General features: G+C 42.0%; 1 protein-coding gene across 2 annotated transcripts in view; it reads right to left on the bottom strand.

The window, feature by feature from the left end:
* Positions 1-27,294, bottom strand: part of MYO16 (myosin XVI) — a 2,357,781-nt gene that overhangs the window by 829,522 nt on the left and 1,500,965 nt on the right. For both annotated transcript variants that reach the window (XM_085622905.1, XM_085622906.1), the window contains exon 24: positions 18,261-18,336. In XM_085622905.1, the coding sequence (XP_085479031.1) occupies positions 18,261-18,336 (76 nt within the window). The remainder of the gene's footprint in view (positions 1-18,260; positions 18,337-27,294) is intronic.

Here is a 27,294-nt window from a genome sequence, read left to right as displayed (position 1 = left end):
GCTGAAAGAAGGAGGTGAACCATTTGAGGACAGGACCAATTATAGCCAAACTGATCTTTGAGGGAGTTAAGTTAGGCGGAGTGGTTAACAGTATCGAAAGCAGAAGAGAGGTCAAGAAGAATGAGAAGGGCAGCCTCCCCCTTGTCGAGGGAGTGATGGATGTCATCAATGTTGAGCATAGCAGTTTTAGTGCTGCAGCCCTTTCTAAAGCCTGACTGTAATGTGTCCAAAAGGCTGAAGAAGCCAATATGCTTGTCCAGTTGGAGCAAGGCGCATTTTTCGAGGGCCTTGGATAGAAGAGGAAAATTAGAGATAGGACGCAGATTGTTAAGTTCGGTGGGGTCGACAGTAGCATTTTTTAGGGTGGGAGTGATTTGGCCAAGCTGGAAGAAAACAAGGACACACCCTGTGCCCAAGGAGGAGTTGATGATGGTGGTGCAGTAAGGTGCAATGATATGCTTTAAATCTTGAACAAGGTTAGCGGGGAGAGGGTCCAAGGTATGAGAGGAGGGTTTAAGCTTAGTGATGATATTGAGGACTTCCCGCTCTGTAACTGGCCTGAAGTTAAGCCAAGAAGCATTATTTTTTAGCTGTGGGCTGGTGAGGAAATGTTCCGGAGGGAGGGAGATGAACAGAGTCAGGAGGGGGCGAAGGTGTAGAAGGAGACTTGGATGGAAGGTCATAGAGGGGTGATGAGCACTGTGGTGGGAGGGTTACAGCAAAGGATAGCTCAATCTTGGTGATTTTTTTCGGAAAAGAAGTTCGCAATTTCTTCACATCCTTCGATAGTGGCCATCAATTTGGGGGGGGGGGGCAGAAGTTGTTTGATTTTTGATAATGCTGAATAGTTCCCTGGGTCTATTTTTAGCCCGGTCGAGTTGTGCGCGGAAGAAGGAGGCCTTTTCATTGAGGATGTGTTTTTGTAATTAGCCCTTGCGGTTCTGAGGAGGGCAAGATTTTGGGGGGAGGGGGGTTGTCTCCACATGTGTTCGGTCAGCCGAAGTGAGCGTCTCTCATTGTTGAGATCAGCATTAAACCAGGATTTGGCTGGGTTGTTTTTTTGTGGTTTTAATTTGGCTGGAGCATTTTGGTCAAGGACCTCGATGATGGATTTGTTGTAGTGTTCGGTAAAGTCATTAGCATTTTGTGAGGGAGGTGAAAGTGGAAGTTTTGCTTTAATCTTAGTCTCCAGTTCACCTGGAGGAAGAAGGTGAAGATTTCTGGTTAATTTCCTATGTTTGATGTTTTTAGGGGAAGGGGGAGGTACGGCGCTGTTGATCGTGAAGAGGATAAGGTGATGGTGCGACCAGTCAATGGGGACAATGTGGGAAAGGGAAGCCAGATCTTTGCTAGTAATGATAGCGTCAAGAGTAGCCCCTTTGGAATGTGTTGGCGAATGGCAGAGTTGATGCAAGTCAGTAACATCGAGGAGGTCATTGAGGATGTTAACCGAGGGATCATCCTTATTGTTCCAGTGAATATTAAAGTCTCTGAGGAAGAGGTTTTTGGAGTTGGAAATCGAGGCTTGGGAAAGCAAAGTAGCCTGATCGGAATTCTGAACAAGGGAGAGTTGGAGTTCATCTTTATAGATTATGGCTAGGCCCCCTCCAGTTTTGTCAAGCCTATCTTTTCTAAGGATGGAGTAACCCGGGGGAGAGAGCAGGTCAAGAATAGATGAAGAATGTGCCTTGAGCCAGGTTTCCGTAAGAAAAGCGATGTCAATGGCTTCACTAAAGATGGTTTCCGAGACTTCGCTTGCATGTCGTGCAGCCGCTCGACAGTTGGCCAGCATGCAGTTGAGGGGTTTAGGGTTGATTTTGTGGGGACAGCAGGATATATATTATCCAGGCGCTGTTCCTAGGTGGGAGGAGATTGAGGGATTTGTCTAGAATCACAAGATGTAAGGCTGACGCTGAGACTCAAACCTGGATCGTCAGTGCCAAAACTATCAGCGCTGGCCATTTCTCCACATCCTCTCCCCAAAAAGGAAAGTAGTTGTAAACACTTCAAACGGTAATAAGGCGAAAAAACACCACACATAAAGGATCCCCCAGCAGATTAGACAAACAGAGCTTTCTTTAATAAATAAAACAAGACCAAAATGACAAAAATCCAATCAGTAAATTTAGTGAAAATAGTGCAAAAACGATCAAAGCATCAACTGTTGATATCTGGTCGGACTGGACTGGGACAAAGTCTCAAGTTCAGGCCTGCTGCAGCAGAGTGTGGGCTGGTTACAGGGACCAAGTTAGCCCTGTTATGCAAAATACCTTAAATCCTGGTTTGCAGAGCATTGCTAGGACCTACATTGAAGATGTGTTGTGCAGCCAAAGTGATGTCTCAGTTCTGAGGTTTGGCAAAGCTGCGATGTGCAGTCCGTCATTGTTGTCGAGGCTGTCATCCTTGAAGGCAAAATGTTAGGGGGAAAACAACACCAAGGATGCCAGGTCTAACAGCATACCTTTCTCCAAGGGACTTACTAGTAAATTAAATATGTAAATCAGGTATAAGCCAATCAAACCATGTTTAGAGGTGTGAGCTCAAATACTTTAGTACTGTTCACCAGTGGAAAAGTGCACAGAGTCCCAAGGCCAAGAAATGAATTTCATCACCAAAAATGGAGGTAAGTAGGCAAATAGTTTGGGGAAAGACCATCCTAAGGCTGACAGGTCTAATAGATATGATGATGAGGTAGAGCTGACGTGGGGCTTCGGTAGCACTGGCAATGATGTCACTGGAACTGGCCTTGGGGAAGGTCGTGGTCTCCCAACCAGAGCCGGTCCAGATCAAGCGCTGGATCCAGATGGCTCCTGGATTGGCTGCGCAATTGGGTCCGGGACCTTTCACGCTATTGGGACCTGGAGCATCACAGAATTGACAGGCATGGGGCAACCAGGAGCTTCAGGGAGCACTACTGTAGCACATTTGGGTTCATGGAGCAGCAGTCCTCACAAGTCTTTGAGCCATGGCCCGGCTCAAAGCTCCAGAGATAAACTAGGTGGGAGTTTGTCGTAGATATCAGCCTGTGTCAGGAACCACAGGGTTGAAACCCAACATGTGTTTTGGGTATTATCCTCACACACTGAGAGACAAGGTCATAACAAATGTTGCCAAAACATCACAAAAGTTGTCAAAAAATGAAAAGAGGTTGCTCTGGATCTGTTATGACAAACAGAACAAAACTAGTAAACACATTGGGAATACACAAAAAATTATTCTGACATATGCTATTGCAGGGCTATCACTAAAAAAATGTAACAATAGAAAGTGTTAGGGAAAACAACTGTGAGAAATTTGGTTAATGGTTGAAGGTGGTGAAATCCTACTCAGGTAGCAACCACAATTCTTGCCAGGGGGTGACACAGGCAAACTCCCTAATTAACCTGGGCTTAACCCTCTGGTAGCTTGGCACAAAAGCATCCAGGCTTAACTTAGAGGTGATGTGTAAAGTATTTATGCAGCTCATAAACTGTAATACAGTTTTTGACACCAAAACAACAACATTTAATTTAGTAGAACAAGATTTATGCAATTTTTTTAATTTGGCTAAAAATAGTGCTTAAGAGCACAGGGCTCCAACCTGGTCGCATTGGACTGGGACACAGTCACAAGTTCAGGCTGAGTGAGATGGAGCATTGGCCGGATACAGGGACCAAGTTAGTCCTGCTGAGAAATGTACCTTAAATCCTAGTTGTGATGCAAGGTCTGGTTTGAAGATTCACTGTGCAGCATTGGTTCTGATGACTTTCAAGGGCTGCGATGAGGGCTTACGTTGATGATACATCGCACTTCGTTGGTTCCGATGAGAAGTAGCGAGGTGTGCGTCAAGGATATTTCGCACAGCACCAATGTTTCAGATGAGCTGTTCAGGCTGCGATGAGGGCTTGCGTCGGGACTGTGTCGCTCTGTGTCAGTTCCGACGAGACCACATTAGGCTGGCAGAGCACATTTAGCCTCACTTCCAAGGGTTCAGGACTGGGTTTGCACCATTTGGGGAGTTAGGAGTCACAACAGGCAGAGTTCAGAATCACAGAATTGTGTTTTTTGTGGATAGCTCAGTGGGACAGCTTTTGTCACAGAAGTCCTTTTGTTACTTGCAGTTCATAAATTACAATCCTAATAGAGCATGAGCTATGAACTCTCATCAAAGAGCAACATGCAAAAAAGCATGGTATAGGTTAGAACATTATATTTTCTCCACTATTTTATTATCCTAATGCTGTTAAAAGGGGTTTGTTTCGGTAGAAATACATTCTTCTTAGCAAATCCAACCCAAACACTGTGGTATATTTTAAATCCTAAGTTTGTGCTACTCCAGACCAAACACTCTTAAAATACACTGCCTACTAGTATGGATGACACCTTGTAATCCTCATTGTCGTATGTAATATTTCCTGTAGACTGATTTTCACATGTATGATTCATTGTCTCTGCATAATGTGTCTGTGATGTAAAGTGCACTTGATGCCCTACCCTGGTATGAATAGCGCCATAAAAAAAACTAAATGCATGTGAGAGAGGGGCTATGGAGAGATGAGGTGCACTGTTGGAAGGTGGTAATGAGGGAATCGGTGGAGAAGGAGGTCACAGGGGCACCAAATAAGATTGTCCCACCGGGCACCATCAGCGCGAAAACTAGCCCTGGCTTGAGGGTCCACTAGTTATACCTGGTGCCCACTTTGAAGTGGCAGAAGCTTCCAGAGGCCTACCACTACAGAGGTGTCTGGAATGTCCTTCCTCTCTGCCCTGGCCCCAGTTTGTCTGGGGGCACATAAGACTAGTCTGAAACCCTTTGTGAGTGTGCTGAGGCAGAATCTTTGTGATGTGAAAAAGTGGCAGGTGACAGCTCCGCCCTGTATGAACTCAGTGATGGCCCATCCTGCCAACACGTATTCCCCCTATGGCTGACAGTCTGGGAGTAATGCGCAAGGGCCAAATGTCAGATACACCTAGTCACGTGACCTGGGATACAGGCTGCAGACCCAAATGGTTAGGACAAGAAAATGGAAACTTTCTAAAAGTGTCATTTTCAGAACTGTAACTTAAAATACTACTTTACCATTAGAGAGGTTTTCAAATTAAAATTCCTCAGACAGCAAACCTTACTTTTCTACTCGTTCCCAACCAAAAATTATCAATTATTAAATGTATTAAGGTAACCCAATGTTGTATTGTGGGAGAGGTAGGCCTTCCAATAGTGAAAAACTAATTTGAGAATTTTTCGCTACCAAGACATGTAAAACATAAACATACATTTCCAACTATTTAAATACGAAGCACCCTGCCATATGGGCTGTATAGGGCCTACCCCAGGGGTGACTAATTTGTATTAAAAAGGAAGATTTAGGCCTGATAAAAGGTTTATTTGCCAGGTCGAAATGACAGTTTAAAAATGCACATGCAGGCTTCAATGGCACACCTGCGGTATGTTTAATGGGCTACTTAAGTGGGATGCACAATGAGTGCTGCAGGCCCACAAATAGAATTTACAGGCTCTGGGTATATGTAGTACCACTTAACTTGGGACTTACACGTGAATTAAATGTCCCAATTGGGTGTAAGACAAGTTCACCATGATTAATGAAGAGAGCACAAGCACTTTAGCACTGGTTAGCAGTGGTAAAGTGTGCAGCATAGTAACGCCAACAAAAACAATAATAAGAGGAGTACAGCAAAAGGTATGGGGCAGACAAGGCTAAAGCTGACAGGTCTAATAACAACCATCACTAATATTACAGAAATAGAAGTTAGAAAGACCTGAAGAAGGCCAGTACAAGCTCACAGGAGCCAACAATAATGATACTTAAAAATAATGTATCAAATATTCTTCAATAAGCACCAGACCTGGCATTCCAAACCTTAAAGGATTGATGGCCAGAACACTATGACAACCAGAATAACAAGAAAAGATTTGTGATTTATGCTACTAACACCAATTCACTAACCGTAAGACAATGTAACTCATGGATGATGGAGGGTAAGTCTTCCAACATACAGTTAGGTATTCACATTACATGGTCAATAGCAAAACACAAATATTCTATTAATATATGCAGTGTTACCCAACAAACAAAGTAAAATATACTGCAAGGCAAAATTATATGCTAAAACATATTAAACAACAAACTAACAACTATAGCCAATATTTCCCTGTAACAGAAGTCACTAAAAAGTAATGCCAATCCTATTGATGCTGGAACAAATCTAGCCCAAATTATGAATTATTTAGAAGACACTTGAGTTAGTGGCTTGCGCTGATCAGGCCACAAATGTCAACACAAGCATCACATTCCACAATAGAGTGCCTACAATGCAGTGGAAGGGCGGCAGAATACCTGGATGAAGCCACACTACACCTTTAAAAAAATAAAATTTAGTAAAAGACTAGCATCACATAATAATTTAAAAGTTATTACGAGAGTGATAGGGGAGGTTGAGATCCCAGAATGGGATGTGAAAAATTAGGTCACCACGTGGGGTCGGGCATGGAGGATTTGAGATGCCAGCTGAGGCAATGTGATGCGTGAAAAGAAAACCAGATTCTATGTTGCTTATGAATCCACTTCAGACACTTTGTGCCCGTTGCCACTGCTATCTAATCCTATCACATATGCTTGCTTGCCGCAACACCTGGGGGGTTATGTTCATTGTTTCTATATTGTTATAAGACGTTACAAAATGCTTAATTAAAATATAAAAAATATATGTTATTGATTAAGTTTTTCAAAATAAAAAATGAGTTATTACATTTTTTTTTAAAAGTTCAATGTTCAAAAAAATGCACAAACATGCTCATTATAATACTTTTAAATATACTATTTTCAGTATTTTAATTATATTCTAAGGCTTAACAAACATAAATAATGTGAAAAGTATTTGTATGTTAGAAATGACTCTACAGCATGTTTAAAAAAATTGCACACCACATAAAAAAAATTACATATGCTACAGTTATATCATATGTGTAATGTTAATTATTTTGAAGTAAAATCATTTTTGTTGTTAAACATATTACATGACACTTTTTAAAGTATTGTAAAATAATGTGCAGTAAAACATTTATTTTATATGTTAAAAAAGATGTTTATAAGAAAATATATATGAAAATATTTAAAAAATGTACTGATCAAAAATATAGCCATAACAAATAAACAATAGATATTATAAATTACTATGGCTTTTTAAGGTTCAAAAGTAACAATACTAGCAATTTATGAATATCATGTGTACTATCCCCATTAAATACTTAGCGCATTGGAGAAAGGGTTGTACTTTGGGGAGGTCTAATTTCCTATTGTCATTTTAAACATATCCACATTGGGGACAGCATTTGACTATGGAGGTGTAAGATTTATTATACCACTTCAAACATACCATCATTTGGGAAAGTGTTGTACTTTGAGCGGATCAGATGGAGGTGCTGGATTTGGAGTTCTGCGATTTACTATTCTAACTCTAGACGTTACCACATTTGCAAAAGCGTGGTACTTTGGGGAAGGGGGAGATTTACTATTACCCCTTCAAATGTAACCACATTGGCAAATTGTGCTGGGGTTTCGAGGGACGTGATTTGCTATTCCCACTCCAAACATTGGAGGTGGGGTAGATATATAGTATTTCCACTCCACCATTAACCATGCTGGAGAAAGTGAGAACTTTGGGGAGGTGATTTATTATTCCCCCTCCAAATGTAACCACAAGGGGGTGAAATTTACTTTTGTCATTCAAATCATGACTATATTTGGGAGAGTGCTCGAATACCCTGACCCTGTAGATCCGGTCCTGGGATCTCAGAGGGACCCTGCCAGTGCAAAAAAGCATTTTTTAAAACTTTTCACTGAAAATTGTAGTGGATCCGCAACTCCGGGGAAAATAAAAAATAAAATAGAAAACAAGCGCAGGCTCCTGTGCTTGTTTGGACAAAAGTCCCCAGGGTTGGCCACCACCTCTCTAGGGCTTTATGTATAAAAATAGAGGGGGCAATGTGGACTCCCTTCCTGGGCTTTGGAGAAGCCGGGTGACCACCACCTCCCCGGGGCTGTATAAGTAAAAGGAGGGGAAGCCATGCAGACCCCCTCCAATGCCCCCCTTGGGTCCGGGGACCACTCCCTATCTGGGGCCATATTTATAATAATAGGAGGGGGCCGGGCCATGTACAGCCTAAGGGACCACCACCCCCCCTCCCCCAGGGCCGGCCCGTGCAGAAGAAAGGAAGGAGCTGCAGGGCCCCCCTCCAGGATCACCACCCCCCAGGGCCAGCTCCTGCTATGTCCTGGGGTGCCCACCCCCGGGACATAGCTGTTTGCTTTTGCTTGGCGGGCACTTTGACAGCTCCCACCAAGCAAAAGCAAGCGCTCCGCTTCCAGCAAGCATGAGCTGTCAAAGTGCACCTGCTTGCTGGAAGTGGAGTTTTCATCTCTTTCCCTGTCTGCAGATACATAGGCAGGGAAAAAAATGAGAGTACTGCTCTTGCACGGAGTTAGCTGCCCCCTCATTCAGTTAAGGCTGGGCCCTGTGGGTTGGGGTCCCTGGGGACTGAAATCAGCCCGGGAAGGGGTCTGCTCGCCCTCCATCCCCCTTAAATTTCAGCTGCTGCATGGAAACTCAGGGCCATAATCGGCCCTGGGAGGGGTGCTGTGCAGCCCCCCACCCCCATTAATTTGTGGCCAGCCCTGGGGGATCGCATCCTCAGGGCCATTCTGGCCCTGATGCTAATTTCACCCAAAAAACTTCAACAGTAAGCACTTGCACCTATAAACATAGCAGGTGCTGCAGTTGAAGCTTTACTTCTGTAAAGGACATATAATTCTAACTCTTGGGCTTGGCGTAGGCAAAGCAAGTGTGATTTCTCTGCAATTCAATTTGAAAAATGATCTGAAATCCTTTGTGGTTGTGAATGCATTGATCTATTGGAGCGCAATCTGTATGTGACTGCGACGAGTGGGTTCTTTCTTGTCTTCTGGTGAGAGCAGAGTCCATGGTTCGCCCTTTAAAATGCTAGGAGTATGCAAATATGGAATTCATTTGGATACTCCCCTGTTTGGCCTCGCCCACCTAAGTAGTACCCTAAGGTCTTCCTACCTTTTGACAGGATGATACAGCTTAACAAGTGCCCTCCCTAGTGCTTTTACCACTGCATTTGGGTGAGGGGTTCCTAATGCTGAAGAATATGAGGACATCTCCACCAAGCAAAGAAGCACTTACTTCATATAGTTAAGAGGAAGGACACTTGTTTGGTGGAGATTAATCTCTTTGTAGTCTTGTTGGCCTCTCTATAGGAGGATTCATGTTATCACATATTTCTGGATAAAGATACACCAGGAACAATCACATTGCCAAAACACACACAGGGCCACTGGTAACATTATCTAGTGCTCCCATACGCAACTGTATTGTAGAATACATACTGTACATTAACCCAAGGAGGTAGCACTTAGTAATTAACCAGTAGAAAGAGCTCCACTTGGGTAGATATTGTGCACAGAACTGGTGACTCCTGTTGGATAAAAGGGCAGGTGTGGTTCTTTTGTGGCTCAGTCACTCACACAGCTTCTGATGCCCGTACAGATACTCAGAAATCCAATCAGTTACTCACACACCCACTCACAGACCCACTCACACACACACTCACAGATGCCTAAGACATTTACTCAGACACTCATGCACCCACTCACAGACCCACACAGCCATTCACAAAGTCAATCACCAACCCATTCAGATACTCATGTACCTACTCACAGACCTACTCAGACACTCAAAAACCTACTCACACACTCATTGAAACACACACTCTCTCACACACCCATTGAGGCACTCATGCACTCACTCACACACTTACTCTCAAAGGTTACAGGTTGCAGATATGACATAAAATCTTAAAAACCTTAAAAATTCACTTTAAAAAAACAATACAGAGACTTTATTGTTAGGAAACAACATTTAAAAAACCTTAGAAATTCACTGAAAGAAACAAAGGTTACAGGGAAATTATAATTAGGCTCAGATTTCATTCATCCAAAACCAGTGAACTTCAGCAGTTATAGTATCCTTCGTGAACTATATCTGGTTACCACTGCTTATGACCTCACATATTACATCACTCATGACATGGCCAGTGACATCTCTAATGATATCACTCTTGATATCTCAAATGACATCAGTGATGACATCATCCACAGAACCACTATCACACCAACACCCCTAAACAACCTCTCATACACCCACTCACCCACACACAAAGACGCACATACCCATTCACAGACCCATACAAGTACTCACACAACCACTCACTCCTCCATAGAGCCACTCACACACACACTCACTCACTCATACTGCCACTCGCACATTCACTCACCCATACAGCTACTCATACAACCAGTCACTCACCCATGCAGCCACTCATACAGCCACACACTCACCCATACAGCTGCTCACACACCCACTTATTCAAGCATATAGCCACTCACACAGCCAGTAACTCACCCATACAGCCTTCCAACACAGCCATTCAACTACTCACACCCACTCACACACCCAAGCAATCACTTACATACCCAGTCACACATCTATATAACCACTTACACACTTGCCCACTAACCCAAACAGCCACTCACACAGATACTCATTCTCTAACACAGACACTCACATACCCACTCACCTCATGCAGCAACTCACACAGCCACTCATTCACCCAAACAGCCTCTCAACAGAGCCACTCACACACCCACACAACCACTACAGCTACTCGCACACCTACTCACCCACCCACACACCTGCTCAATCAGCCACTCACTCACCTATACACCTTCTTACACACCCAGTCACTCACCCTTAGAGCCACTCACACAGCCACTGAGTCACTGATACAGCCACTCACACCCCCACTCATAGACCCATACAGCCACTAATATACCACTCACTCACCTATATAGCTACTCACACACCCACCCCCTCACCAATACTACCACTCACACAGGCAATCACTCACACACATAGCCACTCACGCACCCATGTATTGACCCATACAGCCACTCACACACCCATTCACCCACCATACACCACTCACATGCCCACTCACTCACCAATACAGGCACTCACACAGCCACTCAGTCACCCATACAGCTAATCACACACTCACTTAATGCCCACCACAGGCACTCACACACCCATTCACATACCCATACAGCTACTCACACACCCACTCACACACGGATACAGTCACACCGTCACTCACATAATATATTTTTAACACTCATAAACCTTTTCAAAACATTCTCAATCACTGGATGACGCCATCAATAATGTCATTTGAGATGTCATGATGTCATCAGTGATGTCACTGACCATGTCATGACTGATGTAATATCTAAGTTCTTAAGCAGTGCATTGTGGGGGCGTAAGTTATAATTAGCTCAGGTAACTATAACTGCTGAATATATATATATATTTCATTTAGGTATTTTCCTTTCTCATTATAAATGTTCATTTATTCAAATGTACATTTTAACATGCAAATACACACTTGCCAATGTCATTAAAAGAAGTCTTTCAGTGCAATGTGATAATTGTGCTTGTTCAAATATATTGCTTAATGTTTTCTTCTAGCACAGTCCCATAACATTATATTCTATATATTATTTTTAAATAGTCAACAAGATTTTATAGAATTTGTCATCATTATTTCTCGGTTATTGTTTCTAAACAGTAAACAATGTTTCAAGGAACACAAGTAGGTGAAAGGCCAGAAGAGCTTCTAAATTGATTGTTTATTTTAAAACCTTCCACAATCTTCAACTCAGACTATATAAGTTACATTGAAACTTTAATAGCTAGAGAGGAACTTTGATCCAGGGATGGCTGACTGACAGTTTAGAGCTTTAGTTAAAACACCTTTCCTTGCAGGAAGATTAATGTAAGGGCACAGTGAGTCTAATCTGGCCTTTCTGTGGCACAGACACAGGAACAACAGTTGTCTTCCTACTGAACATTGAGTCTGTTGTTCATAAAAGGCATATGGGTCTGAGCAAGGTCATCTAAACATTCATAATAGGCCCCTTTTCATTTTAAGATCAGATTAGTTAGCCAAGGAAAGGGAGAGATTTTGAAACTAATGTGGTAAACCCCCCATATTACAGTCGAAGCGCTACAGTATTTTATTTTGTGTTTCCTGGAAAATATGGAACAGACCTCATAGTTAAGAGGTGCCTTTAACAGTTTGGATGCTACCAAACCTTATCCCCTAATATTACAATATCCCCATATATATGTCTATAGCAAATCAAGTAAGGATATACAGTCATAATTAAACCTACTGGCTTTGTCAAAGAGATCCTAATGTTATAAGCAGTTCTAAAGCCTTTCAAAATAAAAGTAATATGTCATATCATAGTCTTATAGAAATTGGCTTATAGCTTTAGTATAACCACTATAGCTAAAGGCTAAACATAGCGCCATAATGCTTTCACAATGCTAGGGTTAATGATTTTTACAACATTTGCCAACAATGAACATTTCACTAAAAATGAAAAGCTCTACTTATACATCAGGTTGCTCATTAACCTCTCAGGAACCAAAACATAACAGGGCAGGCACTTCCAACCAACAACAAATCCCCACCACCCCCCATAACAAAATCAACCTGGTCCTGGTATCAGCACCAAATTTTTACAATGTCCCTGGTTCTTTTCTCTGAGACGGATATTAAGTTGTTATGCTGCCTGTGCATGAGAGACTTGTGTGGACCCATTGCTGCTCCTGGTTTCCCCCAGAACAAAATGTATCAATTTTACAGTGCTCCTAGGATAAAATTTGAAAATGTTGTTATGATGCCCCAGTGCCATATGGAATACTTATTTGGCTTAATCCTATTTCTTTTAACTCAACAGCATTTGCTGTGAAATCCCACATTTGGGTTTCTATTTCCCTCATTGGTCCACCTACTAGGCCTTGAATGTTGCCACGGGGGTGTCACTAACCCTCCTTGGTACACCTGGTTAGAGTAGGCCTGACCTAACATGGTCTCCAATGTCATGCACGCTCTTGAGCTGACACCCCATGTGTTTCTGCTATCCTTCCACACTTTCAGTTTCTGCCAGGGAAAGCATGTAGCACCAGTCATGCACATATTACCCATTGAAGCCCCTTCTCCATAGCTGTCTATGATACACAACCTGGCCCCTCCAATGTCAAGGGCATTGTGATTTCTGTTCCTCTACCCTTAACAGAAAATATTTTAGACCAGTGTGAGACCCCCTCCTGGTCTCCCAGGGAAACCCCACATGAAGGGGCTCCTGGTTGGAAATTGTTGGCTGTCCTTCTGCAGTTTCAGATTGCTGGGTGCTGTGAACCGGAGACACCCATGCAAAAAGCTCTCTTGTTGTGTCTGAGTGACTAGCTCTCTTTCAAATATCTCGGGACCTGTCAACCAATTTTTAAAGAGTTTTCCCATCTTGTGGTTGTGTACTTCAGCCGCCAGTGGTACACTTCTGGGGCCTCTAGAGCTGCATTTGTTCTACTGAGTAATCATGAGACCTCTCCACAGCCTCTGGAACTGGTGCTTTCCCCTCAATAGCAACAGAGTTATTATAAGGTACTGGACCCGCATACACATTCAGCCCCGGTGGTCTCCTGTACAATTGTCTTTCTGGCAGCAGCACTCATGGTCCTCATGGCAGACCACTATACATACCTGCACTCCCCAAGTACAAAGACCGTAAGCCGAATGCATGGTGCTAGTGTGTCCAGCAGGAACCTGTAAGATCCACTCTTGGGGTACCCATAAATAGGACAGCCCACAACAGTCCAGTGAATCACCCTTCTTTAAGGGTTCCCAATCAGCCAACCCTTTACTGGCCCTGAGAGTGAGTAAGAGAGTTGGTGACACTAGTCCTGGAGGCTGAGTTCATAAGTGTCCAAGAGTACTAATTCAGATTTGAATCCTCCACACTCCAGACAGGTGTACATCAACTGCTGCTCCATCTCCAGTCTTCTGGCCCTCTTCATCTCAATTATTTTTTCATGTGTGGAGGTTATAAATAAAGATGTAAAGTTCTAGAGCATTCGAGTCACCTATTCAAGCCAGTGATGCCTCATCAACCTCAACCCCTAACTGGCACATCCAATGACTAGCCCTCTGCACAGGACTCTGAGAAGAATTCAAAATTGTGACTTGGAGCAAAATGAAAGCACACCACTCCTTGAGCCAAGTTCCTCCCACCCAGGCCTGTTCTTTCCCTCCAAGACTTCAAAGAAAACCCTTATTGTGCTGAAGGCAGGGGTCTGTCTTTGCTCACTTTCTCCTATGTATGAATGCTCTGTAAGCTACTTGACGAAGCGATACTAGAAATGAGCTGACAGAGATTTCACCCACATCCCCATCCTGTAACCAAAAAGCCTTACTCCTGCTAGGATGATCATATTGGTCTTATGGCTTTTGATAATCAAGCTGGGCAGCTGAATAATTACTTCTCCCAGCATAGCAGATCAAAGCATGAATCCTTTGAAGGATGCCTCAGGGAAATGCCCACTTGATGAGTTTATGAAATAACTCGTATACAGCAAATTGACTGTTGAAAAATGCTGATGACCTACAAATTGATAGCAAAGGACATGCCAATGAACTTTTAGTCTCATGCCAATCAAAAGTAATTTTTTAGGCATAATAAAAACACTACAGATTTACACTTCTGCTAAAATGAAACAGGATATTTCTTTTTGGAATCTCAATTGAATGGTAAGGTGCTTGCAGGCCACAACAAAGTTGAGCTAGAACTCATCGACACACAGAGATACCTGTAGGCAGATGCCAGGCTGAGTAATAATAGCCTTCTACATACAGTCTACAAAAGCATGCACACTTATGCCCATAAGGAACCTCCGCAGAGCCTTTTACCCTACCTGCACAGAAGCAACCTTATTTTAAAGGTGGCACTGGTGTTACATCTCAATTCCATTTTAACATAGAGTTTAGCCTAGGTGAGACTTCATCAAGGTCCTATGCCACAGCAGAGGTTTTAAGCTCCATAAGCAGAGCAAAAAAAACTACGGTCTTCTGTGGTTAGAACCTCCATCTGTACATGGCGTTCATGCAAATCTATATTCACAAGGTTCCCTATGTATGTAGGGATAGTGAATAAGAGGAATTTAAAAAGTATAGCTTTTTTAACTTTCTCCTTGATAATGAAAATCTTTCCTATCAAAATGTTATAATATCTCTCCACGACTCCCATGAAGATTGTGAAATTCAGTAAACGTTTCTAAACTTGTAGCACCCTTTATACCTGGTTCATTGTGGTATAAACTACGAGGAGAAATCAATTTTGGTAATTCTTAACAAAGGTAAATGATGGTGCTCTGTGTTTGTAAGATGAAGTCTCATTATGGTAGAGCCCAGGATTGAAACTTAACACCAAATGCCTATGTTGTATGTTCTAGATGTTGCCAGCTTTTTTCTTAATTAACAAAGTGCAGCAGGAAAACTCTATGGTCTCTTGCAAGTTTCTGTAATTCAAGTAGGAAATAATGAATAGGGATCATACAGCATATGAATATATGCAGAGGATTTTTTCTCAGTTGATACATATGCTCAGAAAAGATTATTTCTTAAGTCATCATCCTGCTTTCTCATTAAGAGGAATTGATTTGAGGCTGATAGCTTACACTGTGGACCTGATTCACAAAAGTAAACTTACACTTTTGTGTATGTTTAAGATGGTTTGGTATTCTCAAAGGCATTTACAAATAGTATACTTATGAGTATTGGGTCTCCGCACATAAAAAGATCTATTTATATGCAGAGACTCCACACTCGTAAAGATACTAATCGTAAATCCCTTTGTGAATCCCAAACATTCATAAACTTACACAAAAGTGTAAGTTAACCTTTGTGAATAAGGTCCCATATTACCACTTTTGTCCGTGATGACAGAAAATGAACTCTGGCTCAAGTCTTTCTTTTAACGATTTTCAGAGCCTGGACAGAAGATTTGGGTCCAGGTATCAAATTTAATACATGACCCTCGATTTGTAAAGTACTTGTTAGTATTAAAATAGACCTTTACCTTGTGGCATCAACTCCCAATTTTATTTAGACTTTATCCTTGAATATCAAGTACTCACTGGGCTCCTTCCCAATTCATTGCGCAATTTGGTGCTATCCATTTTGCAACTTGTACATATCTCTACTATTCTAAAATTCCCCGTTCCACTATTTTCTTACATTCAAAAACAAAAAGAGGAGAAGTAAACACCCATTCTACCAATAACATTTCTTTCAGATTAAGTGATTACTAGATGAATCTTTTTATAGTTTTTCGGTTCCTGGTGCTCTATCTGCATGCCATGTGTTAAGAAATGATTATCAGCAGATTTTGGAGGTACAAATTATTTCTAATATGAGAACATTTTATTGGAAAAGTATGCAATGTGAAGGTGAAGTTCAGTAACAACTGTCTGCATAGTGATAATTAATGTGGGAAATAAGGAAATAGTTGATAGCTGATACACATAGATTAGTACCAATTACCTTGAGAATTCAAAACTTTTAATTAATAAAAAAATGTATGTTGGCGCACATAGGAACCAGCTGATTGGATCTGCTCTAGCGGGATAGCACAATGAGAGGCCTCTGATTATTCTTGTTGCAAGTTCAGTCTAAAGAATGCACAGACTGTTCCACTTCCGGGTATTCCAAACGATTTAAAAAAATGCAAATTAATCATGTGATGAGGAGAAGCAGCACTATGGAGAATCAGCATCTTTTTTTATCAACAAATATATCATTTGTGTTCTTAGTGTGGGCCAGGGAATATCATGATCCACTCTTAAATGTGTTTAGGTAACTTAAGTTGCAAATTGATACCTGACAATAGCTTTAATGCATTATTTTAAATGATGATTCCTAGCTCAAAAGTTATTTCCTTAGGTCCTTAATAGAAACATCGTTAAAATTACAAAAGAAACTGTCTTAGTTAATGTAGTTTGACCAATGTAGCCAGCCCGACGGGACATAGCAGAAAAAAGAATGGCCAATTGGGAAGCCCACTCGTTTTTTTCTTCTTAGGGTTTTAGAATGGGGATACTGGGGATACTGAAAGGAGCAATTGCCATGTTAGATATGTTGTAGTTCCTAATGTAGTGAATAACACCTGAAAATTAGGGGTGGGTGGAATTTGCGAAATTGTTAAAAATCTCTGCAAACACACGGAAATATCGCTAAGACGCGTAAGTTTTTTTCCCGCCCGTTCGCGGTATTTTCTGCATGATCATGGCTCGCCAACTTACCCATGCGGTTGCTCACGGGCGCGAGATCTCAATCATCTCATACTCTCGCAGTGCATGATCGCGAGAAGAAAGACGTGATCGCGCGACGAATGACGTGATCGCGCGACAAATGACGTTAATGTGGGCGCGAACTGTCGCGAGACAGCGCAAATGGCTACCAACAATCCAACATCTCGTGGAGAACGCGACCGGATCGGGAAAACTTGTCGGCGAACGCGGAGATTCCGGTAAAGCGATCGCGCGCATGCGAGAATGTATTTTTTTACAGCGCGAGCGTGAAAAAAAATTCCGGTAAGAAGCGGATTGCGGAAATATTGACATTTTCGCACTCTCCGCGGAACGCGAAAATGTCAAATTATGGCAATTTCCGCGAGCGGAACGGAATTTTATCCCAGGCCTACTGAAAATCAAAAGCCAAAATGAGAGTAGCATTTTAGTGCTTTTTAATTTAGATAAGAAAGGTGTCAATAATTGTACATATTAAAGAAATAAGATAACGATATTGATATCATTAATTTGGAAAATTCACACAGCAAACTTTATAATGAAATGTGCATACACACAACACTTTATTTTTTTAGTCAATTAATTAGATGTTATAAACCCTCAATAAACATGGCAAAACATCCGATAAAGCAAGGCAATTACATAGCATTTTTATGAACATTTCGAAGCCACACATATAAGGCAAGCTATAATACATGTGATATGGTTCATTTTTAAACCTCCCACAGGTAGAAATGTCTCCAGGGATGGGTAGCATGTATCATTAGTGGTATGAGAAATATATTGTTGGTTTGGTTTAAGCCAGGTAATTTAAAACATTTTCAAAGAATTTCACATTGAAAACGTGAATTCTGAGATTTACATACAGTTAAAATCACAATTAACAGAAGATTTTATTATTCTAGTTAAAGATAATTTTCTTTTCATTATAAAAATAATAGGTTCTGTTTCTAGTGTAGTGAAGACGTACTTACTTTTCATCACAAATAATAGGTTTTGTGATAAGGCATCTCTATTTTTTTCAATTGCTCCAACAATTTCGTAAGTCACCTATTGTTAAAAAAAAGTCCAATCAGTAAAATATTGAAATATGCAATCAATACACAGTAACTCTTATTAGAGTTACTGTCAGAAACAGATTATTAATATAAAAGTAGTCATGTGCATCTTTCACAATATCATACTATTATTGCAGTTAATTATATTATAGAAACCAAACAGACGTTCTGTCATTAGTAGAATTAAAATTTCATTTGAGTCAACTGAAACATGTCATCATAAATTACTGCACATTTTAAACATGGCAAGAGTGTGAAACTCGTTTGCAAAAATATTGAGTAAACTCTTCCCAGAAAAGATTTCTTCTTGTAATTATGTATTTTATATGAAAAGCATATAATGAATAACATAACCATATTATTTGGAACAAAATTGTAGAGCAATCGTGACAAACAAATACTGTTTCTAGACAGACCAAAACAAATAATATTTTAATTAATATTGATAGTTTCACCTGAAGATATATAAATCTATTTAGTTATTAAATATTTTTGAGAAAATAGTCTAATCTCTATGACATGTGCTTCAATCAATGATAGGACCTTTCACCTGTCATCGCTGCCTCTTCATCTGCAACCCAGGACCTCCCACCCTCACGGAAACCCTCACCACACCTACCTCACAGACCACGACCCCCCCAGAACTGCTCTGCTGCCTCCTGCTCAATGCTAGGTCACTCTACAAACACACCACCTAAATCTGGGACACCATCATCACCCTCACGCCCGATGTAATCTTCATCACAGAGATCTGGCTCAACTCCTCCTCCACCCCAACATCGCCACTGCGACACCCACCAGCTATATGATTATACACCAGGAATGCACCAACAAACACAGAGGCAGCATCGCCATTATCCTCAGAGAAACCATCCGTTGCACCACCACCGAATATGGTACGACATCGATCATGGAACACCAAAACTTCCTACTCTAAACCAACAGCAAAATGACCACCGTAGGCCCACTTGCCTACAGGCCCCCAGGACCAGGTCCTTGTTTCTGCACCACCATCCTTGAATTTATCACCCCTCTCGCCATTGACTCCAAGCACTACATCTTTCTTGGTGACCTCAACTGACACCTCAACGACCCCAAAGATGCAAACTCCATGAATCTCCTGGAGAGCCTGAACAACATCGGCCTCACCCAACTGGTTACCAACCCCACACACAGCACGGGACACACACTTGACCCAACCTTCACTGCCAGCGACAGACTCAAGTACAGCCATGTCCCGAAACAAACCTGAACTGACCACGCCATCATCCACTTCACCATCACAGGTTCCCCAGGCGACACCACCAAGCCCCCCAGCTCTTCCCACCGCAGTTGGAACAAAGTGACAGAGACCCAATGGAAGGACACCATCAACACCAACCACCTCAACTCCGCAACCAACCTTGAACAGGCCTGTTGACATTTCTTTGCCCTTAATCACCAACTGCGCCAAAAGAGTCGCCCCTCTCAAGCCGCCAAGATGATCAGATCCACCAAACAAGCCAGTTGATATACACCAGAAGTCAGGAAAGTGAAATGCAACTGCAAATGGCTAGGAAGAAGATGGCACATCAGCAAAGATCCCACAGACCTAGCCACCTTCAAAACAGCCCTCAACAAATATCACCAATGACTAAAAGTGCACAAAAAAAAAGGGAAGCTCACAGACCACCTCAAAGCAAGCTCCCACAACAGCAAGAAACTCTTCAGCATTGTCAGAGAGTTCCCCTGCCCGTCAGCCTCCAAGAACATGATCGCTCCCTCCCAGGAACTCTGCAATGCCCAGGCAGACTATTTGCACATCAAAATATCCACCATCTACATAAACTTTAAACCCCAACTCACCGACCTCTGCAACCTCCTCACACCAACAGATGCCACCCATAACCACTCACTCACCGCATGGGAACAGCTCACCACACAGAGCACTACAGCCATCATGAGCTCCATCCACTCTGGAGCGCCCACGGATCCCTGCCCCCAGCACATCGGGAGCACAAAAATCTGTGGCGAGCTCTCCTCCATTCGGAATACATCCATCGCCATAGCTTCCTTCTCAGATGGATGGAACCACACAGGGGTGAGACCCCTCATCAAGAAACAATCAACCGACCCCAACGAACTCAAGAACTACCGTCCCATCTCTCTGCTCCCCTTCCCTGTCAGTTTTTAAGAAGGCCATCAAGCATAAACTCACCAAACAGCCGGAGAGAAACAACCTGCTGGACCCCTCCCAATTAGGGTTCCACACCAATCACAGCACCGAGACTGACCTGATTGCTTCCATCTACGACATCAGAACTATCCTCAACCGGTGAGAAGCAGCAGCCATCAGCGTTTAATACCATCTCCCCCCACACACTCATGAAGAGACTGCACCACATTGGGATCCAGGGAGACGCCCTCAAATGGATCTCATCCTTCCTCACAGGTCGAAGCCAGAGAGTCCACCTTCCACCCTTTACTTTGGAATCCAAGGGCATCATCTGCGGCATCCCTCAAGGTTCATTTCTAAGCCCCACCCTCTTCAATTTCTACATGACGCCACTGGCAAACATAATCTGAACCCAGGACATCAACATAATATCCTACACAGACGAAACCCAGCTCATCCTCTCGCTCTCAGAAGACCCCTCCACCATGAGGACCAGCTTTCACAACTGCACTCTGAATAGATGAGGACCAATTGCCTGAAGCTCAACATGGACAAGACAGAAGTAATGATTTTTGGAAACAATGCCTCCTCATGGAACGACACTTGGTGGCCCACAGGCCTTGGACCCACACCAACAGACCAAGCCTGCAACCTTGGCAACATCCTGGACAGCAAACTCACCATGAAGTGCCTGATCAATGCAGTCTCCTCCGCCTGCTTCCACACCCTCCGCATGCCCCAAAGTTCTTCAGATGGCTCCCCGTCTACACCAGGAGAACTGTCACTCAAGCCCTAGTCACTAGCCAGCTGGACTAAGGCAATGCCCTCTATGTAAGAATCACCACCCAACTACTGAAGAGACTGCAAACAACACAGAACACAGAGGTCAGACTCATCCTTGACCTCCCCAAACAGACCCCCATCACCCCCTCCCCCTCAGGACCCTTCAGTAGCTCACCATCCAGTACAGATTCCAAATAAAGATGCTGATACATGCCTACAAGGGTCTCCACAACCAAGGACCAGCATACATCAACCACTGCCTGAACTTCCACAAACCATCAAGACACCTGTTCTCCACCTCCCTCACTCTTGCACACACTGCCCACATCTTCTGAAGCCACAGTGGAGGAAGAGCATTATCATACCTCGCTGCCAAATCCTGGAACGACCTTCCACTTCACCTCGGAACATCTTCCTCACTCCCAGGATTTAGAAAGGGACTCAAGACCTGGCTTTTCAACTGATCACAGCATGAAACTAGAGCCTGGATACCCCTGTGGGTGATTATCCATGCTTTGCAAATTTGTATTGGTTGATTGATTCATTCAAAAAATAAAGGGTTCTAAAACAGTTGTTCTAATTAAAAAATGCCATTTTGGCATTACACCACAGTTCTATTCCTGGTGATGGTGATGGAAATTTGCATGGGGATGCAACATGTAAACTAGCTGATGTCCCAGTCCACCTACTTCATACTTGGCTGTCAGGCTATAGAATTGTGAAAGCATTACAGAACTAGTATAATGAGGTAATGTTGTGGTTACAGGGCCCTTGTAGGTCATTTTAATCCTTGGCTGGATATCTAGGACACTAAAGGCCACCACCAAGCACTGGATTTTAAAGCCACACATAGGTCAAGGCCACATGGACAACTTGCACAACTGGGGCCATGTTATAATGGGTTGCACTGGTTTTATGCTGAGCTGTAAGCCTTTTTTATGTGCCTTCCAGTGTGTAAAGTGAACTCATTTCTCTGAGTTAAGTCTTGATTTTCAAACAGTACAGTTTCGAAAGAGTGAGCACGGTTTTCCTTTTTCAGTTTCTGACCTGTGGTGTCTAAAATAATGCACAAACTCAGAGAAGTATTGGATTAAATGAATTGACTTTACACACTGCAAGCACACGGAAACAAAGTGCTGAGCCACCATAGCCATCATGATACAGCCCCTGAGCTACATAAGCAACTGCCTGTTGAATGTGATGCATGTATCCTTGTGAACAGTGGTGTTTATACAAAACGGTACCCTATGGGGATAGATACCTGTTTAGATTGTCGAAAAGCATCAATACCTTGTATTATTATCCTGAGGCCAGAATGATATGTTTAACATGTCAGCTGGTTTTTGGTAGAGAGGTTTCAATAAGCAAAGAATCACAAATGTATAGAATCAGACAAAGTGAACTAGAGAATAAGAAAATATAGGATGGTCTTTAAGATGGTTTGCTTTGAACACTTCATGGGTGACTCAAGGAAACTTAGGGGCTGATTACGAGTCTGGAGATCTACGGACCACCAGACTTGTTGGGGCGTGACAGTCACCTGACTGCCGTATTACAATAAGGATGGTTGGACCTCCATTGACCCACCACAGCAGCCAAGGAACCGCCGTTCCCTGGCAGTGTTGTGGCAGTCAGGAGGCAGCAATATGCTTGGCGAGACTGCTGTGGTCCTGTCAAGTATATTATGAGTTTCCTCTCTGCTGGCGGCGTCATGGAGGGTGCTACTCCATTAACATCGTGGCAGAAAGGTAAAAAAGGGAGCCCCCTGTGCCACCTCTGCATGAGGATGCATGCAGGGGGGCACAACTTGTGCCTCCCTGTTTGCATGCACCCCAGTTCCTGCATGACATGGACTTTTCAGTCCGTGCCATCCAGAAACTGTTTTTGACGTTCCCATTGGGGTGCGACAATATTTAGAGTCAATGAGACCCATCCTCTGCGCACTGTAGCTGAAGGTAAAACATACCTAAAAATTTAAACATTGTTAACACCACAATATTATACTGTTATTGAATTCCATAAGAAAAACATCAAATCCACAACAGAATCAGAAGTTAATCCAATGTATTTGCATAAGTACATTCAAACATAATTCAAAAAAATGTCCATGAATCCATCATAACATAATGTCTTTGTTGCGAGACAATAACTTCTCATTTGTTCATGAATTTTCTTGCTGCCCAATGCATTTCGAGCCAATGCTGACCCTTCTTCAGGGGCTTGAATTCTAAATAAAATAAACGGAAATATAATGCAAAACACGTATGACGCAAACATCATCAAGGTCAAAGCAGCAGCATAGCAAAACAATTCAAAACAATAAAAAAATTATGAATAGTGGATGTATTCATAAAATAAAACCACGCAAGAGCAAGCAAAAGGCTCATAATTTTTTTATTGTTTTGAATTGTTTTGCTATGCTGCTGCTTTGACCTTGATGATGTTTGCGTCATACCTGTTTTGCATTATATTTCATGGGACAAATAAAACACTTGGGAAAAAGCCATTGAATCACGAGCAGGCACCTGAGATAGACAACAAAGCCATCCAATAATAAGCCTGGGGAAGACGCAAAACCCATTCTAAATATTGGAAACAATATGTCTGCCTATAGATAGCTATAGCTACCTGTAGCTTAGACCAAAAAAAGGGGTAGTTGAAATAATAAAGGTTGTGTGTGACAAGCATATGCAATTTAGCGTCCTAACGTATCAGAATATTTCATAAGGTACACACAAGGAATTCTCAGTAGAACCCAGGGTGAAAGTGCAATGTCAAAAAAGCAATCACCCATAACAGTAAAGCGTAGAATATTTGGAGGAATGCTACAAACATTGAAAGAAGATAGTTGTGTAGAGACTGGTTCTGAGACATTCACAGTGGCTTACACAATGTGCATATTAGGTGGTTGCATGGCAGCATGAAACATGATTTCGGTATTTGGGAGTATTGGTAAAATGAGGTTTTGGTATTTGAGAATATTGGTAATATGAGAGAAGGGCGCTCACCGTAGTCCTTAGTAATTAAGTCGCCAGCTGCCAGTATCACTACATTTGGGGGTTCTTCTCTTTTCATTTCAATGTAATTCCCTAGGAAGGATATACATTAGCGGTCCAAATTTGTGAGCTGTCCTTTTTAAGGCATTTGGTGTAAAAAGAAACAGCTCATGAGTAAATGGCCCATGGTAGTAACACCTGAGCTAATGTTTTCTTAATTTAGGCTTTTAACTGTTTACAAATGACTTTGTAGGATTGTGGATTGCTGTGTGGCATTTCCAACATTTCCTTGTGGCTTTTCTAGAGACCATATCAGGGCCGGACTGTCTACCGGGCGTTTTTGCATGCTGCCGAGCTCGGGGCTGATTTTGTTGATGGGGACCTGCGTGTGCTGAACGAAATTCGTTTTTGCTTTCTTTATTTCGAAGCACACGCAGGTCTCCTTCAACGAAATTAGCGCCCACCGGAGTGACATCAGCCCCCAGCTCGGCAGCATGCCAAAACGCCCGGTAGACAGTCCGGCCCTGGACCATATGGTCCTGTATAAGATACAAAATGAATGGCCTTATTTAGTGTTTGGAGGATCGGATACACTGTCAAAATGTGGTGGATAGCCCATCTGCTGCATTACAAGGGTAACAAGCAATAGTGAGTTTTAATAAGGGCAACGGGATATACGTCACATTTGTGACATCAATGTCCCATTCGCAAAACTCTTACCTGCTTTCATGGCGTCCTCATGAGACTTACCCATTTGACTTTCCAGTTTTAAGTAATATGGCATAGTCTACAGAAGCACGAAAGCATGATGTTTTGAAAGTAGGGCTTAGATGCGTAAATATATGATGCTGAATATTATTTAAGATTGGGAGTATGGAATGTCTGCATGCTATATACTGGCTTTTTGGATGGTATATCAGTTTTGCATATGAAGTTTCATACTTGTTCCAGATTTATACCTAAAAAAAAACTTTGTGCTTTGCCATTAAATTGGGATTCAGTGCATACAGAATTTCCTTTTCTCATTATATGAAATAAATATACTTTATCATATACATATTTCCTTGTATTTTTATTTCTTTCATTTTGAGCTATTTAAATACAATTGTATGATTAAGTTTGATTGCTAAGTTAGTTTAACATTTCTCATAGCATTGCAGTAGAGATTTAGTTATTTGAAAATACAGGTGTTGCCATCTATTGTTTGCACTCTCCTCCCAGATTTGCCCCCTTCTCTTTCTAAGTGAAAAAAATAGACGTTCTAAGCTGTGCTCATAGTGGGACTGAGTATGAGAAAGGAATGATAAAGAATGAGACATGACGCACACTGCATTTTTGAAATGTTAACTAGTGAAGAGAACCAGGTAATAGTGGATTATTAAGTAAGTGCTGGTGCCCAATCTGTAACTCAAGATGCCTACCCTTGCTCTCAATGAGGTACACAACAAGGACTTGTCCATTAAATACTTCAGGGCAATGAGTTGCATCCATGTAATAATTGTATTACTTTATAGTAGTAGGTACCCCATTGAAGAGCCACAGGCTTCCTAAAGGCCAGCTATAAATTACTCAGGTAAACATTAGCAAGGAGGTGCGTCCTGTGATGTTCTGGTGGGAGATGCATCAAAGTATGTAATGACCATTTAACAATTCTCAATTTAATGTAAAGTATCCATATGTCAAAAATCCATTTTAGGGGAAGGAATCATGTAGGACGTCAATGTCGTGAAAAGCTCCTTTGAAATGCTTGTTAAATGCATTGTGCGGTCTTAGAATGAAAGTCCATACCATCAGACGTTGTTTAATGTCACGCAGAGGAGGATGGTGAAGATTACACTTGGCTGCATTTACTAGTCTGTAATTCTTCAAACATCAGCAATGTAGCGACATGAGGCGCCTCCCTTAATTTTAGAGAAACGTTAAAACACCCTCTTAAAGGCGATCATATATTTCTTCCGGTGGCTGTTCATCAATAGTGGAAAAACATCCTTCTTCCTTAGAAATCACTTTCTTCAGACGAGCTAATGGTTGAATGATTTAGGACTTGCTAAGCACTTAGGAAATAGATATCGATGAATCCAGAATGAATGTAAATGTCACGGAATATCACTTATCATGGTTTGCTGAAGTTCGCAGTTGTGATGAGCAAACAATGTAATGTTAACTAAGGAGAACGATAGACATTTGTATAAACGCAATACAACTTTGCACAAACAAAACACAAACGTGTAAAAAGTTGAGAGGAACGAGATAAATAGATAAGAGATAAAAGAAGAGAAAATTAAAGATAAACTACATAAACAAATATGTTCTTTTCTAAGCCTGATGTGCCATGCTTGCCTTCGGGTGCATTTCTATCTTGGAATAAATGTCTCTTAAGGCGATGTTTCCTCGAATATTAAGATGATGAATTTCCTGATCAAGGTGAATCCTCAGCATAGCAGTGTAGATGGTGTCACCTCCCTTCTTTACCACCAACATTATAATCTACACTATCAACCATCCTCCGGAGCTCAAGCAACCCAGAACGTCTTCTTCATGGTATGCCATGCCCATATGTTCTTTACTGCTTCGAAGACTGTTGTTTCCTGGCGACCCAGGACCTAGAAAACCTTTCTAGCATGCTAGGAAGCACTGTTCTGACTCTGAACAATTTAAAAGATCCAACACATACACCTCATGGCTCAAGAAAGAGCAACACCATGACCGACATTATTTTTCCATGCTGTGTATTTACTTTCAATTGCCCAATTAAGAATTAATACAAAAAATATTGTGAGTGAACGCAAAATGACTCTTATTATGTGTATGCAATTTGGCCTAACGTCGCCACGTCTTCTGTATTGTTTTTTTTAATATGAACTTGAGGATATACATGCACAAATTTAAAAAATAGAAAAATATTAAAAATTAATGATTGGGGAATAGGGCTATTGCTATCTTACTGTTCAGCAGACAATGTAATTGTTCACTTGATATTCCAAGTCTGTCTCTGCGATTGTAACAAATTGGGTTA

The sequence above is a fragment of the Triturus cristatus genome, chromosome 8, assembly GCF_964204655.1.
Source record: "Triturus cristatus chromosome 8, aTriCri1.1, whole genome shotgun sequence".
Lineage (NCBI taxonomy): Eukaryota > Metazoa > Chordata > Amphibia > Caudata > Salamandridae > Triturus > Triturus cristatus.
Note: the sequence above shows the minus strand (reverse complement) of the source record. Positions and strands in the feature narration are given on the sequence as shown.